The 12,563-nt window shown below is 35.8% G+C and overlaps 1 protein-coding gene across 7 annotated transcripts; it reads right to left on the reverse strand.

Annotated features, from left to right (window-relative positions):
* Nucleotides 1–12: 12 nt before the first annotated feature.
* Nucleotides 13–7,272, reverse strand: LOC125201827 (protein GIGANTEA). Of its 7 annotated transcripts, none has more exons than XM_048100086.2 (16): nucleotides 7,115–7,272; nucleotides 6,294–6,340; nucleotides 6,016–6,106; nucleotides 5,675–5,746; nucleotides 5,481–5,535; nucleotides 5,252–5,394; nucleotides 4,753–5,027; nucleotides 4,422–4,477; nucleotides 3,677–3,917; nucleotides 3,453–3,603; nucleotides 2,998–3,207; nucleotides 1,371–2,897; nucleotides 1,191–1,259; nucleotides 817–1,035; nucleotides 632–724; nucleotides 13–516 (listed from the first exon to the last, which is right to left on the reverse strand). In XM_048100086.2, the coding sequence occupies exons 2-16, from the start codon at nucleotides 6,296–6,298 to the stop codon at nucleotides 211–213; spliced, it is 3,513 nt and encodes a 1,170-aa protein (XP_047956043.1). In that variant the 5' UTR covers nucleotides 6,299–6,340; nucleotides 7,115–7,272; the 3' UTR covers nucleotides 13–210. The 7 variants fall into 7 exon arrangements, with proteins under 7 accessions (XP_047956043.1, XP_047956045.1, XP_047956046.1 ...); XM_048100088.2 differs by having other exon boundaries at nucleotides 6,016–6,110; XM_048100089.2 differs by having other exon boundaries at nucleotides 6,016–6,110; nucleotides 6,236–6,340.
* Between the last annotated feature and the right edge of the window lie 5,291 nt (nucleotides 7,273–12,563).

Here is a 12,563-nt window from a genome sequence, read left to right on the forward strand (position 1 = left end):
AGAGAGAATGAGTTATCCAAACAATAAGAACTGATATGGATACATGGGAGTAGTCTAGAAAATTATTACAAGAAGAGTGAGTGGTAATATCTATTTTGCAGTCTGAGTCAGAGTTGTGTTTCTTTAGCTCAAACAAACATCAAACGATAATGGAACTTAGCCCCAACTATAGTACCTTTTGCTTCCTTTCATCAATTTCAGCCTCTACTTTCACACAGATATAGCACACCCTAATTCCTTCGCAGCCGAACCCACAAACTCGATGGGCAGCCCCGTTGCGAGCCGGCTGTGCGCTTCCCACGTCAAGCACTTCTCGATGTCAGCTTGCCAGTCAATGGTGCCTATCTTGTTCAAGTACTGCTGGTACCGCGGGTTGTGGATTATGTTCACATCCGGTGGTTTGGTCTTTGGCTTCAGTGAACCGTTGTGTAGGATTGCGCGGAGAACCGAGGTGCTGAGCGCGCGGACATGGGCGCTCGGGTGAGAAACGCAGCGAACTGTGGCTGGGAGGCGACACTGCAAAATAAATTACCCATGCTGTGATCAGAAACAAGTGTAGGAACACGTCGTTTTCTATGAATTCGCGTTTATGCATTGGACACGAGACGTGATGAAGAAGAGTTTTTAGTACCTTCAAGAGGTTTGAGAGGCCATCTACAACTGCTAATCCTGACTCTCCCCATTCAAGCACGGCTTGAACTGCTCTTGCCGTTACTTCCAGAAGCTGTTCGATATTTCAGGTAACGAAGAAGTGAGTAATACAACAAACGGGCATTATTTCTTAGAGATGGGAATTCCTATCCGAAGAAATTTTACCTCCAGCTGAGGTAAAGTGCATGCTTCTCCATCAACAAGCATCCCGTCCGTGGCACGGAGGAGGACGTCTGATGCACTAGCAAGAATTACTAGCGACTCTGCGGCCTCGTGATTCCTCATTAACTCGACAATCACTTTCACAATTCTCTGGTTGACTCTCCACATCTTTTGCCCAAGATCGTCGTCCTTAGCAATCCAAGGTTTCAATTCCCTCTCCGCCTGACAAACAAATAAAATCCAGGAAAGTGACTAAACAGATGGTATGTAATTGATAAAACAAACACAACTGAAATGCATATAATAACTATTGACTCTAGCGAAAGAGAGTTCACAATAAATTGAGAGCAGAAATTCAAGTAAAACAAAATCGGGACCTGAAGGACAACGGCTGTTGCAGCTTTTGCTGGTGATGCCGATACTACATTGCAGAGTGCAGCCACCACCTGTAAATTTTTTCAATGGAAACAAATAAACACTGTATTAGGCTTACAATCAAAGGGAGGCGAAAAAAAAGTACACAATTAGGAAAGGCGAACGAGAAGTTCAATTCATACCTGTCTCCATCCTTGCTGGGCAGACGTGCTCTCAGCACTGGGTTGTGTCTCAGGTGAAACAATCAGTTTGTGCCAAAGCAGTGAAACAACAGAAAAACATAGTTCTTGCTTTTCAGCAAGGACAGACCTCAGAAGAACATTCCCACTGCAATTAAATCCTATATGCCTATCCATCGTCAAGAAGTTGGCCAAATCCGAAGCATCTATAGGGAAATTTGCAATTCCTTTGTCCATTGAACATCTTCCAGCTTCGCCAGAATCATACTTCCTATGAATAACTAAATCTTCAGAACGAGGCAAGTTTTCACATGGTGACAAAGAGGGACGATCTGGTTCTGATTGGCGACAGCTACCACAATTTTTAAGCTTTTTACCATGAAAACATGAAGATATTTCCTTCAGTGATGGCGCATGGAGTAGGTGAGCCTCCAATGGCTCAGCTTTGTTGACTATAGACGCAACAACTTTGCTGTGAATATCAATCAGATTGAAGAGGGACGACGCCCTAGAATAAATTTCACTGTCCCACTTGCATCTCACCAGGGTGGAAAGAGCACGCATGCATGCCTTTGAACGTCTAAACAAATCAGAAACATGAGCTGCAACCATAGCGGCAGCCACTATTTCATTTGAACTGTAGCTCCAAGAAGTGCCAATCGAAGATGGTTTCAAAGAGAAAAGGGCCTCTAGGATTGCTAATATTCTGCGAGTGTGATCAACTGCTGAATCAATACCACTCTGCAACTGACTGGACAGGTCATTCACTTTCGCAGGCTTAGCAATGTCAGAAACATTTCTCGCACCTACGCCGTTACTTCCTTTTGAGATCAAAGGGAAGAGCTGGAGTTCACATGATAAGGCACAAACAGCAGCAATAACGTAAGAATCAAATGCTGCTACAGGCCCCTGTTTCTTGCACTGTTTATCAATTTCTGATTCCCTTTCCTTCCACCCGTCTTCACCTACATATTCAGAATGAGATTTTTCACCTTTGGGGCGCTTGCTGCTATTGGGCTGCGCTTCATGGCTGACACAGACAGTTAAGACAACAAAAAGAAGGCGGGAGGCAAGCTCTACAGAAGCACACGACTCTAAGAATAGTGCGTGAACCATTGTGCGAAGCTCCGCCACAGCAAGATTCTTGGATGCAGACCCAAAAATATATCTGGTCTTCCTAGTTTGTTCTCTAGAGGACTCAGGTGGGAATGTCCTTTGTAGAATTGCTTCAACGGTAGCAACAAATATTTTCATAAGACAGGTTTCGGATGGGCTTCCACGAGGAAGATATTCAAGTACTTTAAGAAGAGGAATGTACAAGTTCCATGATAGTACGGGAGGCTGCAGTGGTGTTGCGACTATGATATCTGGAAGATCAACTGCAGAAGAACTTAAAGGTATCAAACCGTAAGCAGCTTCCCATATCGTACAAATTCGCCATTCAACCTCTGGACCATGTGCACAAAGCATAGATACAATCCCTTGGGCAGTAGCTTCTACTGTAGCTTCTGCTGCTGGCAATTCTCGTTGCTGAAAATAATAAGCAGCTGCTGGTTAAAATGCACGAATGATTGACAAACAAAATTATGTCAAGATTACGGCCATTCTGAGCCTTTAGCAGATGAAGTACCTGCTTTCTTTCAGACGAAATATAACCACCTAGAGGCTGGTGCTGAAGTTCAATACCATCAACTTGTCTCAATGGGGGAAAAAGTAAAGCTGGTTGAGAAAGTATTCGGAAAAGTAAGGCAGCTGCAGCATCTGCAGCAATTCCAGCTCGCATAGACATCGCAATCCCAATTGCTCGTAGGAAATGCAAGTGCATCCAATTCCTTGGGAGCTGGATCATAATAGCAAACAATCAAGATTTTCATGCAGATTAATCAGAGACAGATCTTCCCATTTACAATAGACCTAGAGCTTTTTAAGTGCCAACATATCTATATTCAGATTAGTCACACATAAATCTTTTGACTTTATATCTAATATTCTTTGGATTGCAACTTCGCTCATTGATCCTATAATTTTCAATTGATTGTTAGAAGTTTGTAGATTGAGAGAAAGAGAAGAGTAAGTATAATATACCCTCATGCCTGTGGCATAGTCTTCTGCTGCTCGAAGAAGTTCCACTAGTTGTACAGCAGCATCAAGAGCATCTGGAGCCCAGGAGGGCGGAGCCTCTAGAAGTCCAAGAAGGAGCCTTTGGGTGGCACTTGGACTAGCAATTGCATAGTATCTAAAACCAGAAAGGAAAATTAACCTCATGATAGAATCCTTGTATCTACTAAAACACGAATACAGAAACAAACCTGTGAAAGAGACGTGCATAAGGTTCAAGTGCTGGCAGACCAGCGACTAGATGTTCATCCATAGGTGTTGTTGGAGGTGGAAGAAGAAGTGCAGGGACGGCGGCTGCAGTCAAAGTAGCAGTTTCATATCGAGCTACTTCCTCGTCACATACACTAAGTATAACTCCAGCGCCATTAGCAACGGCCCACCTCGGAGTTGATGGCATAAGCTGGGGATGCTTCCCAGATCCACGAGAAGTGGCTGAGATTATAAGTGGTAATAATTATTGTCAGGAAAATTGGTTGTGCTTCAGCTCTACTAAAACGTCAGAAAGACAAACCAGAGTTTCAAATAGCTGTAAATTTAGTATGGTAGTGAGCATTATAAAGAGCATTTAAGGTGCAAAAACAAAAATCTTACGGAGCATTATTTGATTTAATATGAGATAACACATTATTTTTCCATTGATGCTCTGCAGACATATCAATATTACTCCATAACAGATGTATCCAATCTGCTATAAAAAAATATTGTAGTGACACTTGCTTCCATAAATTACTAAACCAAACTTATGGTAATAAGCTCTTTTTCCAAATGATTTTGTGGAAAGTCCCAAACTTACCAAATCTGTCAAGCAATACGGCAGTGAATGTGATTAAGCTATTTATAATGCAAAACAGAAGAATTTCTGGCAACAAGAGTGACTTTATTTTTAATAGTTAAAAGAATGTTCAACATAGACTTGTTGATGAAAACACGACTTACCAGTAATAGGCGGTTTTAACTCTCCAGCAGCATATTTTCCCATAACACCACCGCACCTACAAAATATGTTGAAAAGAGTCAGACATTTATGTAGCTACCTTGGATGCAAACCAATTTAATTCAATAAAAGATGCATAATGAAAGGAGTACATGATCATGCATGCAAAATTTGCATATCGGGAAGAAATATTTTTAAAAATTTGAGGATACATAATAATGAGGTATACAGTCGCAATCTTTAGTTTCTTTCGAACAGTAAGGTGTAATTTCGAATTTGGATAATAATGTAATAAGTGCTGGCGTGCAACAGTCCATTCGTGGCACTACTTACCATCGAAAATAATCACTCCTTATACCAAGAGGTGTGGCAAGCAAAATATCAGTGATCCAGGGAGACAGTGGCCTCAAAGGTTTCCTCTCTGCCAGCGAGGAGGGTGAAGAAGAAGGCTCTCCATCTATTGACTTGCTAGTTGATGCATGATCTCCACTGCTACTTCTATCGGGTAAATTTTCATGGCGTTCCAATTTGTAAATTGGCCTGTTATAGTGGGTCAATATTCTTAGTATCTCACCACATGCAAGGGCCCACTGCTCCGAATACTCATTCTGCAATTAAAGATGATATAATCACTGCCATGTATCTTTTTGAATTTTGAGTATTTAAAATCAGTTCAAATATTAAAAAGAAAATAATGCCATCAGGAGACAATATAAAAGAAATACTAGCTGATAGTGGAGAGAAATCACACATACATCACATCAGTACATAAAAATGAAATCAAAGCAAATTCAGAGTAATAACAGGCAGTAAATTGGTAAACTCGTAGTACCTCGCTGTTTGGACAAAACAAGGAAATGAAAGAAGCAAATGGTGGACCACTTCTGTCATATTCAAGTGTGCAATCGATAATACATGAAATAATAGGAAGTAGAACAGCATGGCCATGCTCCGGATGGTGAAGAACAAAAGTAGCTGTAAAGAAGGAAAATAAAAGTTAAAAGGGAATCACGAAGCAACATGAACTTTATATAACAATTCAACCATTATATGAAAAATACCAAGAACATCGTCAAAAAGTCTGTTCTCCTTGGACGGATACCGGCTACGGATTAACTGCAAAACAAGCATTAAAATTTTATTAAGAAAATTTTGCTTCAGCAAACAAACAAACTGTAAGAAAAAAGAAAACGGTTTCCCCTTTAGGTTGTTTCTATTTAGATAACAATAACATGTCATAGTGAAAAGAAAATACCTCTGCTATGTCATCAGCAAATTGTTCTGAGGTGAACTGTCCGAAATATTCAACATATGCAGTAATTTGAGCCTACAATGAAGTTCATAATTCATTTAGGATGTTAGTATCTGAAAGGAAAAATATTCACAAACTTTAGAAACAAATATTACATGTATACGAGATCAATAGTTATAAAATAAATCGTAACAAATTATAATATGAATAAAATAGTGAAAATATCTGTTACCAAAAAGGGTTAATTAAACCATGCACTATTTATAACCCAAAAAGAGAAGAAAAATGAAAGACTGCAGCTTATCAGGATGTGGAGCCACAATTGTTTAATTTTGGAAATACACCTTTCGTTGTTCTGCATCTTGTGGAGGCGGCCAAAATAATGAAGAGAACTGCAAACTGTCGATCCACTTCTCATTTGATGTTGCCATAAACCTATCTATTTAAGCAAGGTGCAAGCAGTAAGTAAAGCAACGATTTCCATAAAAGCTCTACCAATCCAGGATCAACAGACTATAATTCAGCATTTTATGAATCCAAATTAAAAGGATAGCTCGTTCAAACATTGATTATGGATGCAACATAGCTCCAAGTTTAGAGTCAAATAGTGGAAGAAATTTACAGCATGCAAGCTTGCACACGAAATAATCTGAGTGTACAGAGTGTGCCCTGCAAGACCACAAAATCATGGAAGTTCGAATTAACCACTTTACGTGGGGGGTGGTCAAACCAGCTCAGAACCAACTTGATTATGTCAAAGAGTAAACCTCATCCAAATAGTCAAACTTTGGCACCTTAAGAAGAAGAAGAAGAAGAACGTAATTTTATCCACCAGAAATTAGAAAATTAAGCTCAACTGCACTTTTTTCTCTTATACTTAATCTTTGATTTTTATAAAGATTACATCTTACCAATTATGAATTAAACATACTTTCCTAAAAAACAGTATATAAACTAAAATGATTTATATAATCTGAGTTAAAACCCAAATAAGTTCAATTATGATGAGGATCCACATGTATAAATCTCCTCGTGTTCAATTATTTTCCTAATTAAGAAGCACTTATTATAACGAACATAATCAAATCCAAAGCTACTAAATACAAACTCTGTGCCAGCTGAGTTAAATAATTTCCTAAAATCCTCCAAAACTCAACACCTAAAAAATTACTGCATTTTTCTAGCCACAGTATAACAACTCCTTCACTTAATTTCTTTTCCCTTTCCCTTTAGGAATAAATCATCATCCTCAAAAGTAAATCTAAATTCTGAAGCAATCAAAACACAAGCTCTGCCTGAGCACAGTTCCGTAATTTTCCTCAATCATCCGATACCTAATCCTCTCAGGAAGCTTAAATCACAGCATTTTCTAGAGCTAAACAAATTTAAATCACAAATCACTAACACAAACAATACTAATTATGAAAGCAGAGACAGTCGCACCTGGATTGAGTGTTAAATCAGAGCGAAACAAGGGGAGTAATTACTGTATCCTGAGACGAAGAGGCTGCAGTTTCCGAGGTAGGATTTTTTGGGTGGAGAGAGATTAGAGAGAGAAAACAGAGAGAGAGGTTAGAGAGAGAAATGGGAGAGAGAATGAGATCTTTAACTGGAATCTCCCTTCTGCATACGTGGCTATGATATTTTCCTCATGCCTCAGCTAAGCCATGTGGCATGCCATGTACATCAATTAATCATGTCAATCACCATGCATGTCATCATCATGAGAATTAAATCCAATAGGTTGGAGATTCATCATTTAATAAATTAAATAAGACTGCTTCAAGAAACACTACCACCGTCTCACAATAAGTATCACATTTTGTTATTCTGGTTCGTCCCATAATAAGAGTCACATTCCACTTTTACCATAAATGGTAAGTATTCCACCAACCAATTCTACTCACACTTTTTATTATAAAATTAATATCTTGTATAAGTGAGACTCATAATCCACTAACTTATTCAACCCACTTTTCTTTATGTTTCTAAAACTCGTGTTCGCACTAAATGTAACACTTAATGTTGGACGAAGGTAGTAAGATTTAAAAATCGACTATGTAGTGCAGCACTTCTCCTCTATTCAATAGATTGGAGATTCTAGTCGTCGTGGTGTAAATGAGAATACTAAAAATATCTACTAAGATTTTAAAGCAACAAGCAAAATTTTTCTCATGCAATAGAACTTTTTTATTCCAATACTAAAAATATACTATATTTTAATTTGTGTAATAATATACTATGATAGAGAAAATTTTAGATGTTATTTTGATGGATATTAAATCATAACTTGAGCACATTTATAAGTTGTACAGAGTGTATACTTTCTTTATTAATACTTATTATACTCCGTTATCATCAAGTTCGAAATTATTCCCACAATATTTAATTTTTTGAGAGTTGAGACTTGAGAGCACCTGAGCACTAAATTGATTTTGATAATTTATTACAAAATCAAACTACGACCTCGACAATCAACATATATTGTTTGTTAATTTGTTTCCAAGAAAATCTAAAACATTTTTCACAAAAAAAATAACCTATAACTAAATTAATTAGCTAAATGACGTCTTTAATGGAGTACTATTACTTATTAAATAAATGAAATGTATATGTAACTAAACTAACTAAATAACTTCTTTCGATGTTTGGTCAGTTTGTGCATAGTTGGTTTATGTCTATATACTTTCAGCCAAATAGTTTGGTAAACAATAGTGTCAAATATCTAATAAATTAAAAAAAGCAAACCATGTTGTCAACTTGTATTTCCCATCTTTTTTCCTAAATCATATAGATATATACGTGATGCTAAATTATTGTTTTTAAGAGAAAAAAAGCGTAAGTACTTTTGAATTTATAGTTATAAATAATACTTCGTATAGTTTTAATTATAGGTGATCAAATATAATCGTATACGCAATGGGGAATGTGATCAAATGAAAACTCTAAATATTGTGCAAACTCAAAACCATGATCTGGACCATTGAAAAATGTCAACGGATCACAAAAAACATCAACAGGAAAATGTCAACAGAATTTCAACATTGGTCAATGATTGATGCTGTGTTGATATTGTGTTGATACTGTGTTGACATTAAAATCTTGAAATTTTGCACTGTGTTGATATTGTATTGAAATTGTGTTGAAACTGTGTTGATGAGTTTTGAGTTTGTACAATATATAAGTTCGCATTTTATCACTACCAAGTGATGGATGGTTACTAATGTAAATAAATATTGTGGGAACTAACCAGGTCCATTAATATTCCTCACTATATGTCGGAAAATATATCTAATTGTTTTATTTAAATTAGGTTTACCATAAGGTCCATAACAGCATGGTGTGTCTCACACATAACTGAAAAACTAAAGGAGTTTTAAATCTTGAAAGTGGTTATTAAGTAAAAGGTAGAAAATAAATAATATTCTGAGTATGAAAATAAGAAGATATTCCACATCTTTCGCAAGTGTTATTGGGTTGACTTAAAATCCACTAATTTTTATTTTAATGTGCCAGTGCAATTATATAAGTTTCATTTTGATTTGACTTTCTTTGATACTATGCATGGATGTGTCATGTGTAGTGTGAGTAATTGTTCTTCATATATTGGTATTTTTTGATTTGTTTCATTGATGGTTTAATATACATAAATCTCAATTTGCAATTTGCAATTTGCACAGTGTTTGAAGCACTCTCTTGCTCCAATTTTAAGTAGATTGCAATCATTGTACTTTTACTTTTAATCGTTTTCATGATCCAAGCGTCGCGTGTAACATTTTTCTTCGTTGATACACTTGAATTCAAATATCCGAAGAACCAGAAGTGTAATAAGTCGTGAGACAATAAATAAGTAATATAAGCAAATATTTATACGAAATCGTCCCACCTTAAAATAATTGAATTTCAAATTCAATCAGTATCCAATGATCTATCAGCCGAAATACAAATCCTAGCCTTGATCTATTTCATGTTCGTGGAGTAACATTTTTCGTCGTTGATACGTGCTTAATTTCGAATATTCCAAGAATCCACTCAAATATATTCACCTTAATTAAAAAAAAAAGAAAAAAAAAAGAGATGAAAGAGTAGCTGTAGATAGATATATAAACATGTAAAAAGGAATAGTTTGGCCTAGTGGTGGGTGTCCATGTCGGGAAACACGGGCAGCAGCTGCCCGAGGCAAAAAGCCTAGCGAGCCAATGAGAATTCGGTGGCTGCGATTGAAACGGGCAGCTCAAAATATCTGGTCACTACTCCTTGGATATTTTCGCATCCAATAGGGATTAAGCTTTAGATATAAAAGAATATTTCTTTATTTTAATTACGAGTTTTTAATCCATAATAATAATTACGAAGACGTGGCTCAACCAAATTCTTGTTTTATATCTTCATAGTATCATTTCTGATCTGATTATTTATTTCCTTTTTTCCTTTCCCAACTTGCCCATAGGCTGGTGGGACCCACTCTCATGGGTATGCTTCATGTCTATGATGCTTTTCTACACTACATGCATGTGTATATATGTATGTATGGGGTTATGCATGTATGCTCTATCATCATAGTTTTATGTGATTATTACATGTCACGAGCAACCAAATATTTGAGCATGCACTATACTAATATGTAAAGAATATATATTTATTTTTGAAGAGTCTTGTGACACATGGTGGCTTTGAGTCGTAATTCGATGGACGGGTCGAGACTTGGGCGTTGAGTCGTAATTCGATGGCTAGGTCGAGACTTGGGAGTTGAGTCTGTAATCCCATAATGACATTAGAATTATAGATATATATGTCATGGATTCACACACGTATACTTTATGATTAGATCTTTGTGCGAGTTTTTGTTATATTTTTTGGATGAAAACCGTTGTGCATTCATAATCGTGAGCAATGCATTACTGTCACGTGCAAATATAATGTTCATGTGAGTAGTCGTATTTAATGCCACGTGGTTCAATGACACATTCGTTAAAGCTAAAGATTAAATTTTAGACCTTACCCCTTTTCATACTAGTCACACTATCAAAAAATACTATAGAGTTTACCACAGTCCCAAATGAGAATCCTTAACTTATATACTTGGCCTTAGTAATGGACAATGTAGATTTTAATGTAAAATTGATAAAATAGAAAGAGTTATGAGAGAAAGAATTGATTGGAAGTATTCTGAAAAATGAAATTTGCAAAGAAAAATCTACCCTAAATACTAAATAAATAGATAGTATTACTAATTTTGGTGAACGAACTAAAATTGACATTAGTTCATCACCCCACGGAAAATCATAATCTTAAGATATGGTAAAATATGAAATTAACCTATCTGAAAATTTATAACATGAATAAGTTTCAAGCCCAAAAATAAAGAAAATAAAAATAGAGAAATGGACATGCCTTTAAATAATTATTTTCTCCCACTTTCGTGGGTTTGCGGTGGAAATATAATACTGTCACCCAAAAATATTTTTATTTGGTGGGGGAGGGGGGGTGCAGACCTTTACAATGTAATGTATAAATATATCAATGTCCTAATCATATAATTAATAAATTAATCAATCGAAATTTGCTTTTTATAATTCCTAAAACTCAATATATACTAAGTTAATTTTTAATGTAATTAAACATAAAATCTATATTTACAACTAGACCCTATATCAAATATAAAATGTAATTAGCCCCAATATTTTAACCTTGTGACATATGATTTTCATAGTCAGAAATTAATTGCGTGTAGTAATTGTATAATGTCTCATAGTAAAAAATCACATATTATAATAATATATATGCTTGTGTTAGAAAAGGTATATACCTCGTGAGTCATAATCCATGAAAGTAACGTTACTTTATTTTATCCAATCTAACATTTTTATCTTTCTCGTGATAACGATGAAAAAAATGTTACGTTACAATGCATATTAACTATATTTCAATCTTTAATTATGTCCGAAGTGAGATAGTATTATTTAATGTTTGGAACAGAAGAAATCTTAGTAAGTATAGTTTCTCGAAGTTTCCTTAATGATGTCATTGAACACGTAATGTTATCCAACACTCAATTGTTTAAGTTATTGCAAGAATTATCATAGTACTATAAATTATTTGATAGATTGTTTTATTAGGCTTCTCAAAACTTTACAAATTAAAAATAATTAAAGTAATATTATAAATAATGTAATCTCTAGTACCCACACCCAAATGTTGCGTGCTAGCTAGGTCGGCTCGGACCTTCCTGACTCCCCCGACCCATGGGTCATATCCACAATCTGTTGTATAGAAGTTACATTTGTTATAAATCAAAATTACATAACAATCGTGAAAATTATCGTTAATATAACCAAAAGTTATTATGATTATACATAAAACAAAGAGAAATCAATTCAGAATCGAGAGTCACGAGATCCTTCCGAGTCCGATCCGGTCCGACAACACACTGTGAGTGAGTCCTCACAGGAGTGTGACTCTATATAAATTTGAGAAAATGATTTCTATTTTGAGCTATACAAGGTATCACAAGTTGTTAAGTTATCGTCCCACCAATAAAGTGACACTTTACAACAATGTATTAACATCAAAAAACATAGTAGTAGAAAAGAATCATCTTTATTTTATTGGGGCCACAAGGCCAAGCTTTTGGAACAATCTGGAATGAAAATGGGTCATGGAATAAAGGGTCGTTTCATTTTTATATAGTTAAAATTTGTCAACTACGTAAAATAAAAAATAAAATCAAAAAAATTTGTGTGTCAATTTATCATTGATAGTTACTCTATTAATTACCAAGTAGGAGTAGCATGAAACACTAATTTAATAGGAAAGAAAATCTAGGACCGTCCAATGCCCACGTGGCGCAACCAAAGCCGTCGATGGTGTCATTGTCGGAGCTGTGTGGGAC

This window comes from Salvia hispanica, chromosome 2 (assembly GCF_029641045.1).
Source record: "Salvia hispanica isolate PSC_SH4W2 chromosome 2, Shi_PSC_v1, whole genome shotgun sequence".
Classification (NCBI taxonomy): domain Eukaryota; kingdom Viridiplantae; phylum Streptophyta; class Magnoliopsida; order Lamiales; family Lamiaceae; genus Salvia; species Salvia hispanica.

Coding starts and splice junctions, on each gene's coding strand:
- LOC125201827 (XM_048100086.2), bottom strand. Junction 3,918..4,421: donor GTTAAAACCGCCTATTACTG/GTAAGTCGTGTT, acceptor TTATAATCTCAG/CCACTTCTCGTGGATCTGGG. Junction 725..816: donor GCACTTTACCTCAGCTGGAG/GTAAAATTTCTT, acceptor AATATCGAACAG/CTTCTGGAAGTAACGGCAAG.